This window comes from Telmatherina bonti (genome assembly GCF_933228915.1).
Source record: "Telmatherina bonti genome assembly, chromosome: 17".
NCBI classification, from domain to species: Eukaryota; Metazoa; Chordata; class Actinopteri; order Atheriniformes; family Telmatherinidae; genus Telmatherina; species Telmatherina bonti.
This window is the reverse complement of record NC_136615.1, coordinates 35,375,413-35,399,067: the sequence shown is the minus strand read 5'-3', so window position 1 is coordinate 35,399,067 and position 23,655 is coordinate 35,375,413. Positions and strand designations below refer to the sequence as shown.

The window sequence follows — 23,655 nt, the reverse complement described above, 5'->3', positions numbered from 1 at the left end:
CAGCTGAATTCACACATGAAACGGTGCGGATTAGATCCAGCCTCTGGCTTAGAGCAGCGCTGGAGGAGGAGTTAGTAGAGCAGAACCGGGCCCAGCGTGGTGGGTTTAGAGCGGGTCAGAAGAAGCAGAAGAAAGCAGGTTGACCTTCCAGAGAGATCATCGGCTACTTGGTACTGATACACATTGATAACCCGTCGATATGCTATGCTAGTCGGAGACAGGACGAAGGGAGGAAAGACGACACGTTAGAGAGAGGAAAGAATATTCCAGAAAAACATCTGCAAGGTGTTCCACCCCCACAGCCATCATCACATCGCTAGAAACAGAACAGGAAGTGATATTAACCCGTCCAGAAGGTACGTCCTGATGAGGGTCCGCAGCACCAGGAGGGAGGCGGTCAGGAGAGCAGCGGGGAGGAAATAAAAAAACAAGTTCCATCAATAACAACAAGTCATCAATAACAGGAAGTCACCACAACCCCGGCCCTGCTGGGGGCTGTACCTGGTCTCCTGCAGCCACTGGTGGAAGGCGTTAGCATGCTGAGCGAACTCCTGCCGAAGCTTGTCGTTCTCCTCCTGTCGTCTCTGCTCCTTCTGCAGCTCCAGCTCCCTCTCCTGCTCTCACCACAAACATCACATCAGCCACGCTTTCATACATGGGGGGGTCATACAGTGATAAAGGACTGCGCACAGACCTAAACACACACATCTGTAGGAGTGTTCTCCAGTTAGCATCGGTTCAGCGCCTTTTTAAACTGGTCTTGTTCAGCAGAATGCAACGATCCAGGTTTTAATACCAGGTGAAACTACAGCTAACTACAACGCTTCACCTCTGCTGTGAGTTCATCACCAGACAGAAACCCCAAACCTGCCGGTGGTAACTCTGCCAGCGCGACAGAGCTTTGAACTGCTTCTTTTTTACCTAGTTAACTGAACCTTAGAGCCCCTTTTTGATGAATATTTCCTCCCAACTCCCAAGGTGGCACTGTTGGACTGACTGCTGGTGGCGGTGAACCACACCACCCCCTGCTCGCCACACCTCTATAAGATAAGACTGGTTACAGGATGCGTTTCTCCACAGCTTTAAAACCAAAGCCTTGCTAACTTCCTGTTTAAAAAGAAACTGGATCACGTAGCGCTAGCCTTGTCAGCGCTAACGTGGCTGCTGAGCTAATCTTTGAGCATTTTTGTAGTTTATTTTCAGCTTCAGCATAAAAATCTAGATTTCCTGAGTTGATGTGTGGTCCCTAAATACTCCATGGAAACTAGATAAGCCACGGTTTCCCTGCATTATCTAAGCTAGTGCTGGCATATTACTAGCTTAGCCCTGCTAGCTTCATGCTGAACCGGCACAGGGACAATTCTCTGCTAGAAACATGCAGACACATGGAGATACTTTAAATCTTAACTAAGAAAACTGATTTAAAGGGACTTCAAACTGGTGTGGTGATACTGGTGATACCACGCACGTCTAGAAAGACGTTTGCGTCTCCTTCCATTGACCTGAATTCAGGCGAATAAAAACACTGAATGTCTTCATCGACGGACCTTGATGATCTTCTGCAGGTTCCTCCAGGTCTCCTCCAGGGCCTCCATGGTGAACCAGGTGTAGGGGTTGGACACCACCTGGTAGCTCTTGATCTGCTGGTCCAGCTCGGCCAGCTGGTTGAAGTCGGCCTGAGCGGAGCTCAGAGAGGAACGGAAAGCCTCGTGGGCTTCCCGCAGTGCTCGGATCTCCTCCAGGGAGTTGCACCTCACCGGGTCGGTCAGATCCTCCTCTGCATTCTCAAACCAGCTGTTAAAGGCCGACGCCTTCTTAGCGAAGGTCAGGAACAAGTCTTCAACCTGAGCACAGAAGAGGACCAGATATCAGCTCAGGTTTCTCTAGACATTCCAGAAAGTCCGCTTAAACTAGAAGAAGTTCTTCTTCACCTTCCTGAAGTGTTCCTGAGCTTCCAGAAGCTTCTTCTTGCGAGCAGCAGAGTTGGACAGCAGCTGGTTCCAGCGCTTTATCAGGGCGGCGTGGCGGTCTTCAATGGCCCTGGACTGGATGTGTTTGGCTGCCAGAAGCTGGTCTTTCAGAGCCGTGATGTTGGTGATGCCCTCCTGCTGGAAGGCCTGGAGACCAGCGTCAAACGTTTCCTAGAGACGCACAGGGGACGAGACAACAGGTTGTCTACAGGGACGACAAGTAGGAGGGACAGCCACCACAGAAGAAGATGGAGGAGGACTAACCTGTTTGGTGAGCAGAGTCTGGACAGAGGACAGATCCCTGCCGTAGTCATCGGTCTTCAGACTGTTCTCCTTCTCACCTGGACAGAGGACAAAGACCACGTCAGAGGACAGAGACCACGTCAAAGGACAGAGTCCACGTCAGAGGACACAGTCCACGTCAGAGGACAGAGACCACGCCAGAGGACAGAGACCACGTCAGAGGACAGAGTCCAGGCCAGAGGACAGAGTCCAGGCCAGAGGACAGAGACCACGTCAGAGGACAGAGTCCAGGCCAGAGGACAGAGACCACGTCAGAGGACAGAGACCACGTCAAAGGACAGAGTCCACGTCAAAGGACAGAGTCCACGTCAGAGGACACAGTCCACGTCAGAGGACACAGTCCACGTCAGAGGACAGAGACCACGCCAGAGGACAGAGACCACGTCAGAGGACAGAGTCCACGTCAGAGGACACAGTCCACGTCAGAGGACAGAGACCACGCCAGAGGACAGAGACCACGCCAGAGGACAGAGACCACGCCAGAGGACAGAGACCACGTCAGAGGACAGAGTCCAGGCCAGAGGACAGAGACCACGTCAGAGGACAGAGACCCCGTCAGAGGACAGAGACCACGCCAGAGGACAGAGACCACGTCAGAGGACAGAGTCCAGGCCAGAGGACAGAGACCACGTCAGAGGACAGAGTCCAGGCCAGAGGACAGAGACCACGTCAGAGGACAGAGACCCCGTCAGAGGACAGAGACCACGCCAGAGGACAGAGACCACGTCAGAGGACAGAGTCCAGGCCAGAGGACAGAGACCACGTCAGAGGACAGAGACCACGTCAGAGGACAGAGTCCAGGCCAGAGGACAGAGACCACGTCAGAGGACAGAGACCCCGTCAGAGGACAGAGACCACATCAGAGGAAAGAAACCACGTCAGAGGACAGAGTCCCCGTCAGAGGACAGAGTCCCCGTCAGAGGACAGAGTCCACATCAGAGGACAGAGACCACATCAGAGGAAAGAAACCACGTCAGAGGACAGAGTCCACATTAGAGGAGGGACACTTGGTCCATCAGACTCCAGAGGAACTAGGTCCAGGTTCCGTACCGATCCAGGACTCCACCACGTCGGCCTTCCAGTTGAACTGCAGGAAGGCGGAGTTTTCATCCAGCTTGGCCTTCCTCTGAGCCGCCGCGCTCTCCAGCTCTGACACTTTTCCTCGGAGCGCCGCCATCTTGGCGCTGATGTTGTCCACGTGATGATTGTTCTGTTGAAACAGAAGTCGTCATGACAACCGTGTCTGCGCAGCAGGCTGATGTTCTGTGGACAGTTGCTACCTTCTTGATGAGCTCGTCTCCGTTGGCACACACGTCGTTGACCCGGTCCCGGTGGACGGTGAAGTCCGTCTCAAAGGCTTCGTGCTTCTTCAGCAAACCCTGACAAAGCAAACGGACGTCAACACACGCTTCTCAGCGGCGCCGAGCTCCACCTGGAGCGGGTTTTAGTCCAACCTGCACGGCGGCCAGCGTGTCTCCATAGTCCTCGCTTCCCACCAGGTTTAACTTCTCATTGATCCAGGCTTCTTCCTCCTCCACGTTGGCCACAAACTGCTGGTACTCCAGAGACTCCTCCAGCCTCCTCCCCCTGCGCGCGCACACACACACACACACACACACACACACACACACACGGCCCTCCATCACATCTCCGGTCCCGACATGCAGTCCAGCCCGGTCCAGGACTCCAGCACCAACCTGGCTCCAGACAGATCTTTCAGCTCCTTCCAGTGGTCCACAAACTGAGCCAGTCTCTGCTGGATCTCCTCCTGACCGATGCTGTTGTCGTCCGACAGCTTCTTCCCCGTGTCCAGCACCGACTGGGAGCAGAGCACAGGGTCAGACAGAGCTTCTCAGACCGGCGCCGTAACACCTGGATCAGTGGGAGTCTACCTGGATGGCCGGTTCATGAGCTCCCAGCTCCGCCTCCAGCCTCTTGTGTTTCTTCCTCAGATTCTGAACTCCTGTCAAATCACGTCCGTAGTCCTCCGAACCCACCAACAACTTCTTCTCTCTGAGAGACAAAACACGGTTCAACACAAACAGTAGAAGAAGAAGACGACGACCAATAGCAACGTACTTGATCCAAGACTCCTCATCATCCAGGTCCCTGAAGAACTGATGCAGGCGGTGGGACTCGCTGAGTTTGGTCCGCCGACCTGCCGCCATGCTCTTGATCTTAGAGAAGCGACCGTTGACGGCGTCGCGTTTGTCCTTCACCTGAGACGTGTCGAAGGCGTTGCTGGCCATCAGACTGTCGGCCTGGCCATTCAGGTCCTTCAGACGGTCCTGAGGACGGATCACAGACCCTTCATCACGTCTGGGGACACTGGAATATTATCAGGTCCTGCAGGGTCCCTGACAGGACCCAGACCTGTTAGGACCGGGTCATGTTAGGATCTGTTGGGTCCCATCCGGCCCCGTCAGGCCGCGTCAGGCCCCGTCAGGCCCCGTCAGGCCCCGTCAGGTCCCGTCAGGCCCCAGATGAGGACCACCAACCTCATGAGCAGAGATATCCGCCTCCAGCAGCTGGTGCTTCTTCAGCAGGTTGTTCACTGAGGCCAGATCTTTGCCGTAGTCCTCAGAGGCAAGAAGAGCTTCCACCTGAAACGTAGACCACCAGGTTCAGACCCCCGGGGTCAGACTGCCAGCCATTGTGTGTGTGTGTGTGTGTGTGTTGATCTGACCTCAGACAGCCAGAAGTCGAAGTCTTTGATGCCGGTGTTGAAGTTCTGCTGCTTGTTGGCTTCCTTCAGCTTCTGGCTTTTCTCTGCAGACTTGTTGACCAGGAACTGCCACTGGTCGTCCAGAGCGCCGAGACGGGCCTGAGGACCAGAACACAGCTGGGTTTACTATCAGCCCCGCGCTACGGATCTTCCCACACAAGAACCAAACCACACTGGAGTTAGTTTTCCAACAACAAGGACATGAATCAAGTCTAAAATGTAGCTGGAATGATGTTCCTGTCTCAGTCAGAGAAGACGCTACAACTGGGTCCATAAGACCAAGTTTTACTCTCAGTCAGGTCTAGTTTGTAGGTAAAACTCTTCATCTGCTGCTCAGATCATCCAAACTTTCCCTCAAACGTCTGACCTGCTGCTTTCCTCGCCATCACGTCTGACCTGCTGCTTATGGCGAAGCTTTCCTCGCCATCGCCATCACGTCTGACCTGCTGCTTATGGCGAAGCTTTCCTCGCCATCGCCATCACGTCTGACCTGCTGCTTATGGCGAAGCTTTCCTCGCCATCGGCATCACGTCTGACCTGCTGCTTATGGCGAAGCTTTCCTCGCCATCGGCATCACATCTGACCTGCTGCTTATGGCGAAGCTTTCCTCGCCATCGCCATCACGTCTGACCTGCTGCTTATGGCGAAGCTTTCCTCGCCACCGCCATCACGTCTGACCTGCTGCTTATGGCGAAGCTTTCCTCGCCATCGGCATCACGTCTGACCTGCTGCTTATGGCGAAGCTTTCCTCGCCATCGGCATCACGTCTGACCTGCTGCTTATGGCGAAGCTTTCCTCGCCATCGGCATCACGTCTGACCTGCTGCTTATGGCGAAGCTTTCCTCGCCATCGGCAGCAGCATTTTAAGCCTCGTGGATCGGCAGCGTAACTGACCTTAACTGCATCCTCGCTGCCGGAACAGGCTCCTCTCTGGATGAGGGCGTTCCCAGTGTCGATCACTCCGCGGATCCGGTCGGCGTTGGCGTGCAGCTCAGCTTCAAACGCCTGGTGCTTCTGATGCTTGCTCTGGGATGGGGGGGGCACAGACACAGCGTGAGAAGCAGAAACTGAAGAAATGAGCAACGTTTGCTCCTCAGTCTGAGCCGAAAGCAGAAACGAGCCACTCTGCAGCAGCTCTACGGGGTGAATGAACTAAAACGGAGCGGAAATGAGGACGTCGACACACCAACACACAGGTGGAGAACGCTAAATGTCTTCTGCAACACTATGAAACCAGCACAATGAAAGCTGCTTCCAGTTTGGATCCAGCTTCCCAAAAGCAGCAGCAGGTTTCTGCCGCTTCTCTTCAGGCTGGATTCAAACCTTCAAACAGAAAAAACTGAAAATCTGAAAGGAAATGGGAGAAGCTGGCGTGTATCGGTGCTGGCGAGGGACAAACTGAGGATGGTTTGGCTTCTATCTACACAAACAGCAGACGGAGACACGTGGACGTCATCTGTTAGTCAGCTGACACACTCCACACACTTACCAGCAGCTTGGACAGCTAGAAAAGAACGAGACAGCAGAAGAAGAATTCAGTATCGCCGAGACGAGACAAGAGGACGGACATCCAGTTACCTGACGAGGACCAGCGTACTGGTCTGAAGGACGGGCCAGTCGGCCCGGCGCACCATGTACCTGGATGTTGGTGGGATCCTTGTAGGACTCATCTGTGGCGGTCTGGAGCTTCTCACTGATCCAGGCCTCAATTTCGTCCACATCCCGGCTGAACTGCTGTAGGGTCTGGGATTCTCCCAGTTTGGAGCGCTTCTCGATCATCTGGGCCTTCAGCCGGCGCCACCTTCACACAAGAAGACTAAGCTGAAGATCTGCAGGTTCCTACTGCGTCTCACATCTTCAATCTGACCGGAAATCAGGCCAGGAGGCAGCTGGAACCAGTAGGGAGCTGTAGCTCCAACCAGTAGGGAGCTGTAGCTCCAACCAGTAGGCAGCTGTAGCTCCAACCAGTAGGCAGCTGTAGCTCCAACCAGTAGGCAGCTGTAGCTCCAACCAGTAGGGAGCTGTAGCTCCAACCAGTAGGGAGCTGTAGCTCCAACCAGTAGGGAGCTGTAGCTCCAACCAGTAGGGAGCTGTAGCTCCAACCAGTAGGGAGCTGTAGCTCCAACCAGTAGGCAGCTGTAGCTCCAACCAGTAGGGAGCTGTAGCTCCAACCAGTAGGGAGCTGTAGCTCCAACCAGTAGGGAGCTGTAGCTCCAACCAGTAGGCAGCTGTAGCTCCAACCAGTAGGGAGCTGTAGCTCCAACCAGTAGGCAGCTGGAACCAGTAGGCAGCTCCAACCAGTAGGGAGCTGTAGCTCCAACCAGTAGGCAGCTGGAACCAGTAGGCAGCTCCAACCAGTAGGCAGCTGTAGCTCCAACCAGTAGGCAGCTGTAGCTCCAACCAGTAGGCAGCTGTAGCTCCAACCAGTAGGCAGCTGTAGCTCCAACCAGTAGGGAGCTGTAGCTCCAACCAGTAGGCAGCTGTAGCTCCAACCAGTAGGGAGCTGTAGCTCCAACCAGTAGGGAGCTGTAGCTCCAACCAGTAGGGAGCTGTAGCTCCAACCAGTAGGCAGCTGTAGCTCCAACCAGTAGGCAGCTGTAGCTCCAACCAGTAGGGAGCTGTAGCTCCAACCAGTAGGGAGCTGTAGCTCCAACCAGTAGGGAGCTGTAGCTCCAACCAGTAGGCAGCTGTAGCTCCAACCAGTAGGGAGCTGTAGCTCCAACCAGTAGGGAGCTGTAGCTCCAACCAGTAGGCAGCTGTAGCTCCAACCAGTAGGGAGCTGTAGCTCCAACCAGTAGGGAGCTGTAGCTCCAACCAGTAGGCAGCTGGAACCAGTAGGCAGCTCCAACCAGTAGGGAGCTGGAACCAGTAGGCAGCTGGAACCAGTAGGCAGCTCCAACCAGTAGGGAGCTGGAACCAGTAGGGAGCTGGAACCAGTAGGCAGCTGGAACCAGTAGGTGCCGCATGTTGGACGCCGTTTCTCACCGATCCAGGACTTGGTTGCAGCGGTTGAAGATGTCGGGTTTGGCGTAGTGATCGGCGCCGATCAGCTGATCAGCGAAGGACTGTAGAGCAGCGATCTTCTCCTCCTGAGCAGAAACTTCAGTTAGTCTCCATGGAAACCAGAGAGCATGGCGTGTAGGCGTGTTCAGCAGACCTGGACGTTGATGGCCTTGTCAAAGTCTTCGTGCTTCTTGATGAGGGCCTCCACGCTGTCCAGAGAGTCGCCCTTATCGTCACTGGCCAGGAAGGCCTCCCGAGCCGCCATCCAGTTCTCCGCCTGCTCGCAGTCCCTGTTGAAGAGCTGAGGAAGACAACGCGGTTGGAGTGATGAAGGACACGCGGGGTCTACGTGGTCTCAGGAGGAGGTTACCTGGAGCTCCAGGCACTGGTCCAGCATCATGCGGCGCTGAACCCAGGCCTTCTCCAGGTCGGCGCGCTCCCGATCCAGATTCTGCAGCTTCTGCTGGATCTCAGGACTGGCATAGTGGCCTCGAGCCAGCAGCTGCTGGCCGAACTGCTCGAAGGCCTGGAAGGTCCCAGCTCGGGCATCGATCTCTGTCCGGTGCTCCTGGAGGGCAGAACGAAGACATCAGCTGCGTATGAGGACAAAGGAGGAGACGTCAGGAGACACCTGGTACCTGGTGTCTCTCTAAAAGGGCCTCGGCTCCGGTCACGTCTTTGGCCAGCTCCTCTGAGGACACCAGTCCTCGGATGCCGTTGATCCACGACATCAGGTCTCTGTGGAGGAGGAGAGGATCAGATCAGAGCATCATGACTAAACCTTGTTCCATCCTCCAGGAGAAGCCAGAACGTTCTTCTTGTTCTCTGAGAAGAAAATGACGTCATCTTGTTCTCGCAGACGTGTTTAAAGACAGTTCTCGACACATCGGGCTGCAGAACATTTTTCTTGCGGCGCTCTGAGAAGTATCGTGTGATTGGTCGGACATGTGAGGTGGGCGTGGTTAACACGGAGAAAGCAGGAAGCGGAGTTGCTGCTTCCGTGTTTTTACTGTTGCAGGTAAAATGGATTGTTTTAATAAAACAGCTGATGGAGGTGGTGAGAAAGTACCAACATTTTTACATTAAAACACTCGGACCCGCCGCAGTGACCCCTCCTCGCTGCAGACCTCGCCCCCCCGCAGTGACCCCTCCTCGCTGCAGACCTCGCCCCCCCGCAGTGACCCCTCCCCACTGCAGACCTCGCCCCCCCGCAGTGACCCCTCCCCGCTGCAGACCTCGCCCCCCCGCAGTGACCCCTCCCCGCTGCAGACATCGCCCCCCGCAGTGACCCCTCCTCGCTGCAGACCTCGCCCCCCGCAGTGACCCCTCCTCGCTGCAGACCTCGCCCCCCCGCAGTGACCCCTCCCCGCTGCAGACATCGCCCCCCGCAGTGACCCCTCCTCGCTGCAGACCTCGCCCCCCCGCAGTGACCCCTCCTCGCTGCAGACCTCGCCCCCCCGCAGTGACCCCTCCTCGCTGCAGACCTCGCCCCCCGCAGTGACCCCTCCTCGCTGCAGACCTCGCCCCCCCCGCAGTGACCCCTCCCCACTGCAGACCTCGCCCCCCCGCAGTGACCCCTCCCCACTGCAGACCTGCTTCTCCTGGAGGATGGAACAAGCTTAAACTCTATATCTCATCTGAAGTGGAGAACAAACTGGTCGGACTGGGCGCTGCAGTCTCAGCTAGAACCTGGATCCAGTTCCGGTCCTGAACCAGAACTTAGAGGAGTCCGACTTCCGGTGTTCTGCTCACCTGTAGTCTGACAGGAAGCGCTGCAGGTCGTGGGAGTTTCCCAGTTTGTCCTTGCGCTGGTCAGCTCGCCCCACCAGGCTGCTCCAGGCGGTGTTCAGCTCGGTGCATTTCTCCTGGATGTCGTCCACGGCCTCCGGGTGGGACTGGATCAGACGCTCCGCCGTCTCCCCGAGGGAATTCACCTGCAGAGCCACAAGAGGTAAAAACAGCCTCTCCAATGTTAACCGTCTGGTTTCCAGTCGGGTCTGCTGACCTTGTCGCCCAGGGCGGCCAGGTCTCTCTCGAAGCCTTCGTGTTTGCGCTGCAAGGCTTGGACGCTGGCCAAGTCATGGCCGTAGTTGTCGGTGTTCAGGGCCTGGTTCTTCTCCTCGATCCACTCCTTAGTTTCATCAGCATCCCTGCAGCACACAGGAAACTGCTTCATGTCGGAGCCACACATCGAACTCGCCGGAGATGCGGTGGTTCTTCTAACTCGCACCAGTTGTCAGAACTGGGCTCCACATTTCAAAGCATGAACATCACCTGCAGCTTCATGTTTTATAGCACACCTGTGGAAGCGCTGCACCTCATGGGCGCTGCCCAGCATGTTGCTCCTGTCTTCAGCCAGCTGCTGTAAAGATCTCCAGCGGTTGTTCAGCTCCTGCAGGAGACAAACCAGTCACTTGTCTTCCAGTCAGACCCAGCTCTGGTTCTACTGGTGAAATGTCACAGCAGAGATCAAGTCCATTTCATGAGGAGGAAACGTTTAATCAGACTGATCAACGTGGTAACGGATAGTTTAAAATGCCTGCAGAGAATGATGTGTGTGTATCCGGGAACAAACAAACAAACATGTGAAGATGATGAGATGGACATGACAGAACAAGGACAAGGAAACTAAACCATCATGTCTACGTCTACCGGCCTGAACAACATACTGAGTAAAGAGCGGGTCAGGAAGACGGGTTAGTTTTCATCAGAGAGGAGAACTGGGGCTGACTGACTGGGTCTGAGGGATCACACTTACCTTGATGGTGTTAAAGTTAGCCGTTGTTTGAACACCCAAGCGAACGGTCTAAAGTCCAGAACGAAGAAAACAAAGTAAAAGAAAGAAAAAAAAGAAGAAAACAGCAAACAGACTGTGATGAGACATCCTGATTCAAGGCTTGGTTGCATCACAACCAAACATTTATACCAATCAGGCAGCATGGTGACCGTGGTTACCATGGAAACACTGAATTAGCATGAATCAAGCAAGGCCATTGGAAGACACATTGGAGACATGAAAATAGAAAATTCTTTAAGATTCCAGGGATCTTAAGAGGATTTTAAAGTTAAAACATGGAGTTTCTTGCATCATGATCCACTGATTATTTTACATCATCATGACTGAAGTGACATCATGGTTTATGTCACATCATCATGGGTAATGTGACATCATCAAAGTCTGATGTCCAGAAGAAGACTTTCTGAGCAAGACTGCGGTAAACCACCACAAAAGGTCCTGCAGGGTCATGGAGCTTTTCCTGAACAGAGTTCGTACAGCGTTGCCATGACAACACCAACACCAGCAGAGGCTACACTGTCACTGAGCGTTGCCATGACAACCCCAACACCAGCAGAGGCTACACTGTCACTGAGCGTTGCCATGACAACCCCAACACCAGCAGAGGCTACACTGTCACTGAGCGTTGCCATGACAACCCCAACACCAGCAGAGGCTACACTGTCACTGAGCGTTGCCATGACAACCCCAACACCAGCAGAGGCTACACTGTCACTGAGCGTTGCCATGACAACCCCAACACCAGCAGAGGCTACACTGTCACTGAGCGGACCCGGAAAATACAAATATGGGCAAAGAGGTGGAGCTGAGAGGGGCGCTGTGAGCGTCATGGTGGATGATTGACATTGAGCGAACTCCGAGCTGCCTGTAGCTAAGAGCTAACCAAGCTAACCCGGAGATAACAGCAGCTAACCAGCTAACGGAGGTAAGCGGGCTAAAGCTAAGTCACGTTGTTAACCGGCTATAAACCGCGGTTGTTCTACGTTCTTACTTGAAGTGGGAGAGCGGGTACCTGCCAATAAAAAAGACACGCCCCTAAATTACTTTTAACCAGAGGAATTAGAAAATAATCCGTCAGGTATGACGGGTTGCGGTGTGACGGGTCGCGGTGTGACAAGCGAGTCAAATGAAAACAGAGTATTTACAGAACATTTACAGGGATTTTCAGTCGGATTTGTGTTTCTTCGAAGAGCTGAACGTTGAAATGATCCCTGACAGCAGATACTATGTTTCCTGTGAAACAACACCGAGAGACGCCTCTGAAGTTAAACCAGATGTACCATACCACCTGGTTTCCCAACAAAAGCTTTGGGAGATTTGTCTTCAGGGGGAAAAAAACAAATGGATTTGGTCTAGACGTTCTTTGTGACTGGAGCTTACCTTCCACGGTGAGGCAGACTTTGAATCACCTTCATCCTGTTCAACACAAATGAATTCCACAGTTAAATGTATTCTTCTGGTTTAAATTCTCTAATATTAAACTGATGAGTGAAAAGATTTCAACCTTTCCAGGAGCAGAGCCGAGCAGTTCTTGTTGCTACAAACAAAGCAGACGCATCATTCCAGATGAAGCAGGAAAGCTCTGAGAAACTAACATTTGATTTGTGGACATGAAGCTTACCTGAGCCTGGACCATAGGAGCCTCCTCAGCCATGAGACCTTCAGACTCCAGCTCCGATGCCACCTTGTTTATGTCCCTCAGACGAGACTCGTTGGCCTTCAAGTCCTTGTGTTCACAAAACACACAGAGACTTTAACTACGAGGAGAACTGTAGGATCCCGGCTTGTTGTCCACATTAACAGCTGGTTGGCTGCTTTAAATCTACATGTTTACCTTCGTTCAACTCATTACTTTCTGTTCAAAGATCCATGATGTTATGTTTCATGGTCATTTTTATAAACATGTAAGAGTCAGGAGTAAAGAAGCAGTAAAGCTGAGGTTACCTTCTGGAAGTCATCAAACTTCTTCTGCAGGACCTCCACCTGCTCCAGGTCGGAGCCCACCTCCTCGCTGGTCAGCGCGTTCTCCTTCTCGTTGATCCACTGCTGGAGCTCGTTGGCTTCACGGAACAACATGAACTTCTTGCAGCTCTTCTCCAGCATGTCTTTCCGCTTTTCTCCCAGCTCTTGCAGAGTGCCGTACCTTCAGCAGAGAAGAAAACGTCAGCCAGGGAAGCAGGAGAACGCCCACCTACTGGACGTAGCGGCCTACCGACATGCAGCGTGGCGAGTCGCCGAACATGCAACGTGAGACTGAACTTATGAACACGATGTCTCAGTCAAGAATATGTTGTGAATGATTTCAGACACCTTGACGTTCAGGAGTCTTCCTCTGTCTACATGAAGGGTGGCAGACAGCGTCTGCCTCAAACAGGCCCAAATCTGGCCCAAAGCATGAATTTACAACAGAAGATATGAAGTGTAAAACTGGAATTCACAATGTTTATGTCTAAACGTAAAACATTTCCAGGGCTGGGGGGTCAACCTGATCCACCTGTCCGGCTCACAGTAACACAGGTGAGTCTGTTCAGGGGGCAAGGAATCAGGATTATTCCATGTGTGGAAATGCACACGCATGTACATTTAAAACTATTGATCATCATGTGAAAAACTCGATTTGTTTCTTCCACCTATCTGGGATTTTATAGATCCGATGTGGACGGTGTCATTTACAGTAGAGGGAAATAAACACAAATATATCAATTTTAAAAGACAAAATAAAGTAAATAAACCACGTAAATAAACGTAAATATCTAAACTTCCTAAGAGTAAAGACAGAAAACTGAGTTTTCATTACTTCCAGCTGTTATTTGAACTGCGACGCAGAACCTGAAATACGACGCAGAACCCGAACTACGATGCAAAGCCTGAACTACGATGCAAAGCCTGAACTACGATGCAAAGCCTGAACTACGATGCGGAACCTGAACTACGATGCGGAACCCGAGCTGTGATGCGGAACCTGAACTGCGATGCGGAACCCGAGCTGCAATGCGAAGTCTGAACTGCGATGCGGAACCTGAACTGTGATGGGAAACCCAAACTACGATGTGGAACCTGAGCCGCGATGCGGAACCCGAGCCGCGATGCGGAACCCGAACTGCGATGCGGAACCCGAACTGCGATGCGGAACCCGAACTGCGATGCGGAACCCGAACTGCGATGCGGAACCCGAGCTGCGATGCGGAACCCGAACTGCGATGCGGAACCCGAGCTGCGATGCGGAACCCGAGCTACGATGCGGAACCCGAACTACGATGCGGAACCCGAACTACGATGCGGAACCCGAACTACGATGCGGAACCCGAGCTAAGATGCGGAACCCGAACTGCGATGCGGAACCCGAACTGCGATGCGGAACCCGAACTGCGATGCGGAACCCGAACTGCGATGCGGAGCCTGAACTGCGATGCGGAGCCTGAACTGCGATGCGGAGCCTGAACTGCGATGCGGAGCCTGAACTGCGATGTGGAACCTGAAGGAACCTGAACTGCGATGCGGAGCCTGAACTGCGATGCGGAGCCTGAACTGCGATGCGGAGCCTGAACTGCGATGCGGAGCCTGAACTGCGATGCGGAGCCTGAACTGCGATGTGGAACCTGAAGGAACCTGAACTGCGATGCGGAGCCTGAACTGCGATGCGGAGCCTGAACTGCGATGCGGAGCCTGAACTGCGATGCGGAGCCTGAAGGAACCTGAACTGCGATGTGGAACCTGAAGGAACCTGAACTGCGATGCGGAGCCTGAACTGCGATGCGGAGCCTGAACTGCGATGCGGAGCCTGAACTGCGATGCGGAGCCTGAACTGCGATGCGGAGCCTGAACTGCGATGTGGAACCTGAAGGAACCTGAACTGCGATGCGGAGCCTGAACTGCGATGCGGAGCCTGAACTGCGATGCGGAGCCTGAACTGCGATGCGGAGCCTGAACTGCGATGCGGAGCCTGAACTGCGATGTGGAACCTGAAGGAACCTGAACTGCGATGCGGAGCCTGAACTGCGATGCGGAGCCTGAACTGCGATGCGGAGCCTGAACTGCGATGCGGAGCCTGAAGGAACCTGAACTGCGATGTGGAACCTGAAGGAACCTGAACTGCGATGCGGAGCCTGAACTGCGATGCGGAGCCTGAACTGCGATGCGGAGCCTGAACTACGATGCGGAACCCGAGCTAAGATGCGGAACCCGAGCTAAGATGCGGAACCCGAACTGCGATGCGGAACCCGAACTACGATGCGGAACCCGAACTGCGATGCGGAGCCTGAACTGCGATGCGGAGCCTGAACTGCGATGCGGAGCCTGAACTGCGATGCGGAGCCTGAACTGCGATGTGGAACCTGAAGGAACCTGAACTGCGATGCGGAGCCTGAACTGCGATGCGGAGCCTGAACTGCGATGCGGAGCCTGAACTGCGATGCGGAGCCTGAACTGCGATGTGGAACCTGAAGGAACCTGAACTGCGATGCGGAGCCTGAACTGCGATGCGGAGCCTGAACTGCGATGTGGAACCTGAAGGAACCTGAACTGCGATGCGGAGCCTGAACTGCGATGCGGAGCCTGAACTGCGATGCGGAGCCTGAACTGCGATGCGGAGCCTGAACTGCTGCGATGTGGAACCTGAAGGAACCTGAACTGCGATGCGGAGCCTGAACTGCGATGCGGAGCCTGAACTGCGATGCGGAGCCTGAACTGCGATGCGGAGCCTGAACTGCGATGTGGAACCTGAACTGCGATGCGGAGCCTGAACTGCGATGCGGAGCCTGAACTGCGATGTGGAACCTGAAGGAACCTGAACTGCGATGCGGAGCCTGAACTGCGATGTGGAGCCTGAACTGCGGTCTCTACGACCGATGAAGGAAAATGTGGTTTCTCTGAGCAACAGCTGATCAAAGGAACATCAATGCAGAAAGCTGGGAAGGGAGAGACGTTCTTTTACAGGTAGAAGGGGGGGGGGGGCTACCTTTCCAAGGGGAGGGGTCATGTTAGGATATGGTTAATGACATCATCACCATCACAACAGAAAGCGGTAGGACGCTGGTTCCTACTCACAGCTCTTCCACCTGCTTCATGCGTACAGAAACGCTGCAGGCCTCCTTGGTGACAAGCCTGCACCGAGGCGAGGAGGAGGGTTAGGAGTTAGAGTTAGAGAAGAGACAGGAAGTTAGAGGACTGACAGATAATCTACAGACTGAAGCGTTAGTCTCCGTCCAGACGTGGAAACGCAGAGTGTGCGTCTTCTTACTGATTCTCTATCTGATCCTGGCGCACGGCGATGCTGCCGTGTTCATCCAGCAGGTTCTCCCTGGAGGACGACTGGGTCGGATCCAGCTTCTTCACGTACGCAGCGGGAACGAAGCCCTGGCGATCATTCACCTCCACCTTCCACCAGTCCTACGGGACGGAAAACGGAACGAACAGCAGCGTTACCGACGTCGGTCGACTTCTAGAATACGATCAATAAGCCTGAGATATTCAGTAAAACTAGCCATGCCAGTATCCTGTCCAGTTCCAGTCACCAGGGGAAACTGGAGCCTGTCCAGTTCCCAGTCACCAGGGGAAACTGGAGCCTGTCCAGTTCCCAGTCACCAGGGGAAACTGGAGCCTGTCCAGTTCCCAGTCACCAGGGGAAACTGGAGCCTGTCCAGTTCCCAGTCACCAGGGGAAACTGGAGCCTGTCCAGTTCCCAGTCACCAGGGGAAACTGGAGCCTGTCCAGTTCCCAGTCACCAGGGGAAACTGGAGCCTGTCCAGTTACTTCCAGATGTGACTAAAATGATCAGGTTGCATCGCCAGCGTGACCCCGCCCACCACGCCGCCGTGACCCCCAGTAAACGTCTAACCTTGTTGGTGCTGTTCAGCAGCGTCAGGATGTCCCCCTTCTTCATGGTCACCTCTCTGGGACTCTTCTCCTGGTAGTCGTAGAGCGCCAGGACCAGCTCCTTCCCCGTCTCGTCGTCCGTCGGAGCCACTTGTTGCTGTTCAGGTAAAATACTGATCATTTCATCTGGTTACCCAGGATGAACAGCTAGTTAACTGCAGGATGAACAGCTGGTTAACTGCAGGACGTTAAGCTAGTTAGCTGCAAGAAGTTTAGCTAGTTAGCTGTAGGATGAACACTAGTTAACTGCAAGAGGAAAAATTAGTTAAATGCAGGAAGTTCAGCTGGCTAACTGTGGGAGGTTTAGCTAGTTAACTGCATGATATTCAGCTGGTTAACTGCATGTTGTTTAGCTGGTTAACTTCAGGAAGTTTAGCAAGTTAACTGCAGAAGGTTAGGCTAGTTAACCTAAGGAGGTTCAGTTGGTTAACTGCAGGAGATTCAGCTGGTTAACTGCAGGATGTTTAGCTGGTTAGCTGCAGGAGGTTTAGCTGGTTAGGTTTAGCTAGTTAGCTGCAGTAGGTTCAGCTGGTTAGCTGCAGCAGGTTTAGCTGATTAGCTGCAGCAGGTTTAGCTGGTTAGCTGCAGCAGGTTTAGCTGGTTAGCTGCAGGAGGTTTAGCTGGTTAGGTTTAGCTAGTTAGCTGCAGTAGGTTCAGCTGGTTAGCTGCAGGATGTTTAGCTGGTTAGCTGCAGGAGGTTTAGCTGGTTAGGTTTAGCTAGTTAGCTGCAGTAGGTTCAGCTGGCTAGCTGCAGGAGGTTTAGCTGATTAGCTGCAGCAGGTTTAGCTGGTTAGCTGCAGCAGGTTTAGCTAGTTAGCTGCAGTAGGTTCAGCTGGTTAGCTGCAGGAGGTTTAGCTGATTAGCTGCAGGAGGTTTAGCTGGTTAGCTGCAGCAGGTTTAGCTGGTTAGCTGCAGTAGGTTCAGCTGGTTAGCTGCAGGAGGTTCAGCTGGTTAGGTTTAGCTAGTTAGCTGCAGTAGGTTCAGCTGGTTAGCTGCAGGAGGTTTAGCTGATTAGCTGCAGCAGGTTTAGCTGGTTAGCTACAGCAGGTTTAGCTGGTTAGCTGCAGGAGGTTTAGCTAGTTAGCTGCAGGAGGTTCAGCTGGTTAGCTGCAGTAGGTTCAGCTGGTTAGCTGCAGGAGGTTTAGCTGATTAGCTGCAGGAGGTTCAGCTGGTTAGCTGCAGGAGGTTCAGCTGGTTAGCTGCAGTAGGTTCAGCTGGTTAGCTGCAGGAGGTTTAACGGGTTAACTGCACAATGTTTAGCTGGTTAACTGCAGTGAGTTTAGCTGGTTAGCAGAAGGTGACTGTTCACCACCAGGTTGACCGGTGGAGCTCTGATCTCACCCTGCAGGTCTGGGCCTGCTCCTTCAGGGCCTGGATGCTGCTTCCATAAGCGCTGAGATCAGACATCAAGGCCTCGTGTTTCTTCAGCAGAGCCTGTAAAGGAGTAAATAAGTGATTTCTACACAACCACAAGCCTACATGTCTGCTTTACGCTGTGAAAGATTCAGCAGGTGAAGGTGTAAACATTTCGTACCTCGGCTGAATCCTCGTCTTTTCCGTAGTCTGTGCTCCCAACGATGGGCTCCTTCTCCCTCATCCAGGACTCCGCCTCATTGGCATCAGCAAAGTACTGCTGGGCCTGCAGCGAGTCCTCCAGGTCCTGTCTTCTTTGGGAGGCTTTGGTCTTCAGCAGGTCCCAGCGTCCATGCAGCTCAGCCAGCTTCGCCTTAACGTCCTCTGCAGCAAAGTGACCTGATCCCGAATCGGAACATTTCACCTGTTTTTAGAAGTCCAAACTTTTGTGACGAAGACAAAGCTTAGGGCCATACCTTCCTCCACCATGGCTTCTCCCTTCTGCGTGACGGCCTTAATGCGAGGTTCGTGTCCCGAGATCTCAGCCTGCAGAGCCTGGTGCTTCTTCAGCAGGTTCTGGACACCAATCAGATCTTTTCCTGAGGAGAGAAACCATTTCCCTCAACAGTCATGTGACCCAACCAGTCATGTAGAACCAGGATCCAGCTCAGACCCGAGTCGTGAAAACGGACCACAGGACAAACGTTATACCTCTGTTGGTCGAGGCAGCAATGGGTTCCTTTTCACGGATCCACGTCTCCTCATCCTCAACATCTCTGAAGAGCTGCTGAAGCCGGAGGGAGTCGGACAGTTTCTGTTTGCGAGCTGCCATGGGGTCCCGCAGAGCCTCGTAGCGGAGCACCAGGGCCTCCTGCTTCTTCCGGATGTTCTCAGCATCAAAGTGTCCGGCTTCCTGGAACTGCCGAGCCTGGATGGTGATGCCGTCGATCCGGTCCTGCCAGACACGGTCATGGAAGGATTCAGCAATGTTCTTGACGATGACATTTGGATCGTTTTGCTGTCATGGAAACGGACTCGGAGCGAGCCGTGTCCCCTATGAGGTACCTGATGAGCAGCCACGTCAGCCTCTAGCAGGGCATGTTTCTTCTGCAAGTTCTGGACGCTCGTCAGGTCTTTTCCGTAATCGTCTGAAGCCAGGTGGCCTTCCACCTCATACAGCCAGAGCTCGATGTCCTCCACGTTCCTGTTGAACTGCTGCTGCTGGTTGGCCTCGCGCAGCTTGATCCCTGCCGTTCAGAGGAAAACTGATCCATCAGAGGTCTGCTTGATCTTTCTGCTCTGTCATCTACAAGTTAAACTGCTATCTGCGTTCATGTTTGCAAACCTTTGAGCTCCGTGGCTTCCAGCAGCTTCTTCCACTGGGAGCTGACCTCCTCCATGCGGCCGGCCACCTCCGTGGAGGCGTAGTGCTTCCCATCCAGCAGCTCCTGGCCGGACTTCTGCAGGGCATCGATGCGGCTCTGGTTCGCCGACAGCTCAGCCTCGAAGGCCTGGTGCTTCTGCACCTTGCCCTGGAGGTTGGAGGGGTCCTGCAGTGGGAGAGCAGACAGAGGCGGGTGGATCAGGCAGATAAAACATGACGGACATCATTAAAAAGACCAAACAGAGAGCTGCTGCAGTACCTTGTAAGACTCGTCAGTAGCCGTCTTCATCTTCTCGTTGATCCAGCTCTTCAGCTCATCCGAGTCTCTGAAGAACTGCTGCAGATGGAACGAGTCCTCCAGGGCGGCACGGCGAGACTGAGCGCGCTCATGAAGAGCGTTGCGGCGGCTGAGCAGCTGGAAATGCAAAGCGCCAACGTTGTTAAACAGTTTCTGACACATTTCAGCTGGTTTCTGCATGAGGACAGAGGTACTTACAGCATCTCTCCGCGTCGCCACGTCCTCTTTGGCATAGTGACTGTTCTGAATCAGCTTGCTGGCAAATTCATCCAGAGCCTGCAGGAGAGAGTGGATGCTCAGACGCCACAGGGCGGCGCGGGGAACGCCAAACTGGGAGCAGAGGAGGACCTTACCGTGATTTTCTCCTCCTGAGCACTGAGAGACTTCTCAAAGTCCTCGTGTTTCTTCAGCAGTGCCTCCACGCTGTCCAGGGAGTCGCCGAGGTCTTCGTTTAGAAGGAAAGCCTACAAAAACAGGAACACCGTTAGCAACCTGCACATCGCGTTCTGCACAAAGCAGTTCAAAGCAGCTGATTCCTGGCGTTGGTTACCTCCTGTTTGCTCATCCAGTTATCCACCTGCTCCGTGTCTCTGTAGAAGAGCTGCAGGTCCATGCACTGCTCGTACTGCTGCCGCCGGAGCTCCCACAGCTCCAGCAGAGACTCCTTCTCCCCGGCCAGGATTCCCAGCTGGACACAACGTCAGCACACTGCCGTCAACCCGGAAAACCCGGACAGAACAGAACCCGGCTGTGGGAAAGTCCTCACCTTCTCCTTCACCTCGTCAGAGGCGTAGTGTCCTGTGCTGAGTAAGGCCTGGCCGGCTTCGTCCGTGGCTCGGAAACTGTCCTCGTGGGCATCGATCTCTCCCTGGCCGGAAGACACGCCGCGTTTAAAGTCGCCGCAACGGCAGGAAAAAATCACCTGGTTAGTTTGAAAACCTGATTTTTTTCCCGATTCAGTCCAAATAGAAACTCCGTCTTTGTCTCTGAGGGGCAGATTTTGCTACGCGGTGTAGCTTTCAGGCTTCACAGTATGTGGAAAGTAAAAAAAAAAACAAGGATTTTTCTTCATCATGTCAAGAAAATATCAAGATAAACATTTAATGGGTTTATTTCATGATTCTCTGCATGTGCACCCAAATTCACCCCAAGTTTCATGGTTTGAGAGGTGGAAGAGTGTTTTTATTGGGTCGCCAGACAATTTGAATTTCCTTTTTAGGGATGAAAAAAGTCCTATCTATCTATGTTTACATGGATCACACACTGCAGTCGTGCCGCTGCTTCATTCTGGTCACATGACACGCTGCAGGGGCCGTCACTAACATATGAACAACATACATTCATCAGCTTCATGTGTTGGAAAGGTTTTATGAATCGGACTGGGTGTGATGGCCGGAAATGGTGTTTCATAGCAGGAAACTGTGTTTCTATCAGCAGCACCAAACCTCCCTCTTCTGCTCTCTGGTTTAGAGTTAATCTCCTCCAGAGCCAGATTTATAACATTTAACCCCCCAAACGAAGCTGAACGAGGTGTTCTGGTCTCTGACAGCAAGTGTGATAAACAAACATCTAATAGGGTGGCCAGATGTCACACTTTGTTTTAAAAACTGTCATGTCACAGTGGAATCTCACACTGTCCCACATTTGGTGAGAGAAGATCTGGTCACCCTAACCTAAAATCCCGTCTGTGAAAACTCGACCAATCAGATTCTGCTTCATAGAAATATATGCAAATTAGCACTAAATAACCCAGTTTGGATATTGAAACATAAAATGTGAGGAAACGTGTGACAGAAACGAAAACCAGGAAGGTTCCATGGCGATCGCCGCCAGCTTCAGCTGCAGGACTGAGTAGTGGGGGGCGGGGCTACCTTGTGCTCCTGGTGGCGGTCTAACAGAGCCTCGGCTCCAGCCACGTCATTGGCCAGCTCGTCAGCGTTGATCAGCGCCTTCATCTCTGTCACCCAGCTGGTCAGATCCCTGAAGTCTGCTGTGAACCGCTGCAGCCTGGAGCAGGAAACAGCATTTCATCACTGTGACCACGTGGCAACCGCGCCGCTCGGGTAAACATGGCGGGACGCCTACTGGTAAGAGTCGTTGAGGCGGGCGTGGCGCTCCGCAGCCAGGGTCCGGATCTGCTCCCAGTTGGTGACCAGTTCATCCTTCTTCAGATGGATCTGGGAAGCGTTCTGCGGGTGTGTCTGCTGCAGGCGCTCTGCGTCGCCTCCCAGAGTGTTAACCTGGTTAAATAGACCTGGTTAGTGACGTGGAGGTCGCTCTTCATCGTGTGGAGCAGAACGAGTCCCACCTTATCCTTCAGAGCTGCCAGGTCTCTCTCCAGACCCTCGTGTTTCCGCAGCAGAGCCTGAACGCTGGCCAGGTCACGGCCAAAGTCATCAGACGCCATCAGCTGCTCCTTCTCCTTGATCCAGCTGATGGTCTCGTCCACGTCCCTGGAGACAAAAGCAAACTCATCACCACCAGCAAGAACGCCGCCAGACCCGACACGGTCCTACGAGCTGCAGGAAACCTCAGACTGGTTTAGTCTTCACTGGCTGGATGGATGGATGGATGGCAGCCACCAGAGCAGAGTTATGGTTACATTCAGCCTCCTGGACTTCCTCCTTCTGGTGGAACGGCCTCACTGTTTATTGACACCCTACAGGCTGGAAAAGAGCCCGTAGTGTGAAGAGAGACCAGACTGGTCCCAGTCTGCGGCGAGGAGCTGCTAGAAGCGCTGCAGATGTTCTCCAGAGGTTTCTACCTGTTGAAGCGCTGGACTTCAGCAGCTCCGAACAGCCGGGCCTGCCTCTGCTGGGCCAGACCCTTCAACCGCTGCCAGGCTGCGTTCACTTCGTCCTGCTTCCGCACAATGAGCTCCGCCTCGGGATGAGCTTCCTGGATCAGTTTTGCCGCCAGCTGGTTGACCTCGTTCACGCGCTCCTCGTGTGCTGCCAGGTCCGTCTGGAACTCCTCAAACTTCTTCTGCAGAAGCTCCACGTGCTCCAGGTCCTGCCCCAGCTCCTCGGAGGTGGCCATGGCCTCCTGCAGGGAAACAAACACTGCGGTAAGCTGCGGGGCTTTATTTAGCGGCTGTTCACAAGACGTGGTGATGCTGTGCGAGGAGCTTCAGACAGATGTACACCTGCAGCCAGCGAGGACACAGCTAACAGCCAATCACAGGGCATTTAGCCAGTAATGTGATGAATAAGATGGTTCTCTGCTGTTCTGCTACTGCTGGCATGAATGACTGCAGCTGGTGACGCCGTGATGGAGAGAAGCGTGTTTACTGGAAATAAAAGGATTTTTTGCAGTTTTTGTTCCATTTGCACATAGAAGGAACGTTTGTCATAATTGGGGGCTTGTCCGGGATACTGTATCCCGATCCTGTGGCATGTAAGGTAAGGATTAATTATTGTGTTTTTGTGTTGGATCCTGGTTGTAACAGTTATCAGACCCATACTGTACATCTTATTTATTTATCAGACGCGTATCGTACATCGTTCACATTCATTACGGCTGCCAGAGACTATTCCGGATCTGTTATACAAAACCTTTACTTATAGTAATGTTTACTTAAACATTCATATTTTCATGCAAGTTGGATTGCTTGCTCGGCCAAATTACAGCTTCCTTAAGAGGTAATCACAATTATAATTACTGTTTATTTCTAATTGAATCTTTTTTCAGTTTTAAACATTTTTAATTTGTTTAATTCTGTTTAACAAAGTTGCAAATGAAGCCATATTAAAGCTCAAAATCTGACATTATGTTGCTGCAACACAGCAGTGAACCAGATCCACAGAAATCTGCTTCATCCTTCGTATTTATGAAGAATGGGAACGTTTTCCAGCCCTACACTGAGAGGACAAAACGTTTTACACCTGGATTGGTATCAGCCGATACTAAACCTCGGGTTTTGTATCTGAAGTGAAAAAGTGGATCGCT

General features: G+C 53.2%; 1 protein-coding gene across 5 annotated transcripts in view; it reads right to left on the bottom strand.

The window, feature by feature from the left end:
- sptan1 (spectrin alpha, non-erythrocytic 1) overlaps positions 1 to 23,655 on the bottom strand; it is a 42,920-nt gene that overhangs the window by 2,328 nt on the left and 16,937 nt on the right. For 2 of the 5 annotated variants that reach the window (XM_079256438.1, XM_079256436.1), the window contains 46 exons: positions 22,472 to 22,752; positions 22,016 to 22,160; positions 21,793 to 21,947; positions 21,579 to 21,714; positions 20,474 to 20,575; positions 20,258 to 20,395; positions 20,061 to 20,171; positions 19,906 to 19,983; positions 19,669 to 19,824; positions 19,371 to 19,575; positions 19,091 to 19,272; positions 18,737 to 18,980; positions 18,502 to 18,624; positions 18,207 to 18,424; positions 18,014 to 18,106; positions 16,635 to 16,769; positions 16,038 to 16,186; positions 12,743 to 12,941; positions 12,420 to 12,524; positions 12,303 to 12,335; positions 12,179 to 12,214; positions 10,760 to 10,807; positions 10,302 to 10,393; positions 10,007 to 10,151; positions 9,754 to 9,935; positions 8,640 to 8,739; positions 8,372 to 8,569; positions 8,156 to 8,302; positions 7,984 to 8,087; positions 6,637 to 6,799; positions 6,488 to 6,502; positions 5,893 to 6,024; positions 4,960 to 5,097; positions 4,772 to 4,876; positions 4,353 to 4,561; positions 4,166 to 4,286; positions 3,971 to 4,092; positions 3,728 to 3,860; positions 3,554 to 3,652; positions 3,324 to 3,483; positions 2,235 to 2,311; positions 1,932 to 2,141; positions 1,548 to 1,844; positions 502 to 614; positions 346 to 363; positions 145 to 207 (listed from right to left, as the gene is read on the bottom strand). In XM_079256438.1, the coding sequence (XP_079112564.1) occupies positions 145 to 207; positions 346 to 363; positions 502 to 614; positions 1,548 to 1,844; positions 1,932 to 2,141; positions 2,235 to 2,311; positions 3,324 to 3,483; positions 3,554 to 3,652; positions 3,728 to 3,860; positions 3,971 to 4,092; positions 4,166 to 4,286; positions 4,353 to 4,561; positions 4,772 to 4,876; positions 4,960 to 5,097; positions 5,893 to 6,024; positions 6,488 to 6,502; positions 6,637 to 6,799; positions 7,984 to 8,087; positions 8,156 to 8,302; positions 8,372 to 8,569; positions 8,640 to 8,739; positions 9,754 to 9,935; positions 10,007 to 10,151; positions 10,302 to 10,393; positions 10,760 to 10,807; positions 12,179 to 12,214; positions 12,303 to 12,335; positions 12,420 to 12,524; positions 12,743 to 12,941; positions 16,038 to 16,186; positions 16,635 to 16,769; positions 18,014 to 18,106; positions 18,207 to 18,424; positions 18,502 to 18,624; positions 18,737 to 18,980; positions 19,091 to 19,272; positions 19,371 to 19,575; positions 19,669 to 19,824; positions 19,906 to 19,983; positions 20,061 to 20,171; positions 20,258 to 20,395; positions 20,474 to 20,575; positions 21,579 to 21,714; positions 21,793 to 21,947; positions 22,016 to 22,160; positions 22,472 to 22,752 (6,215 nt within the window). The remainder of the gene's footprint in view (positions 1 to 144; positions 208 to 345; positions 364 to 501; positions 615 to 1,547; positions 1,845 to 1,931; positions 2,142 to 2,234; positions 2,312 to 3,323; positions 3,484 to 3,553; positions 3,653 to 3,727; positions 3,861 to 3,970; positions 4,093 to 4,165; positions 4,287 to 4,352; positions 4,562 to 4,771; positions 4,877 to 4,959; positions 5,098 to 5,892; positions 6,025 to 6,487; positions 6,503 to 6,636; positions 6,800 to 7,983; positions 8,088 to 8,155; positions 8,303 to 8,371; positions 8,570 to 8,639; positions 8,740 to 9,753; positions 9,936 to 10,006; positions 10,152 to 10,301; positions 10,394 to 10,759; positions 10,808 to 12,178; positions 12,215 to 12,302; positions 12,336 to 12,419; positions 12,525 to 12,742; positions 12,942 to 16,037; positions 16,187 to 16,634; positions 16,770 to 18,013; positions 18,107 to 18,206; positions 18,425 to 18,501; positions 18,625 to 18,736; positions 18,981 to 19,090; positions 19,273 to 19,370; positions 19,576 to 19,668; positions 19,825 to 19,905; positions 19,984 to 20,060; positions 20,172 to 20,257; positions 20,396 to 20,473; positions 20,576 to 21,578; positions 21,715 to 21,792; positions 21,948 to 22,015; positions 22,161 to 22,471; positions 22,753 to 23,655) is intronic. The other 3 variants (XM_079256439.1, XM_079256437.1, XM_079256440.1) reach the window with 3 other exon arrangements.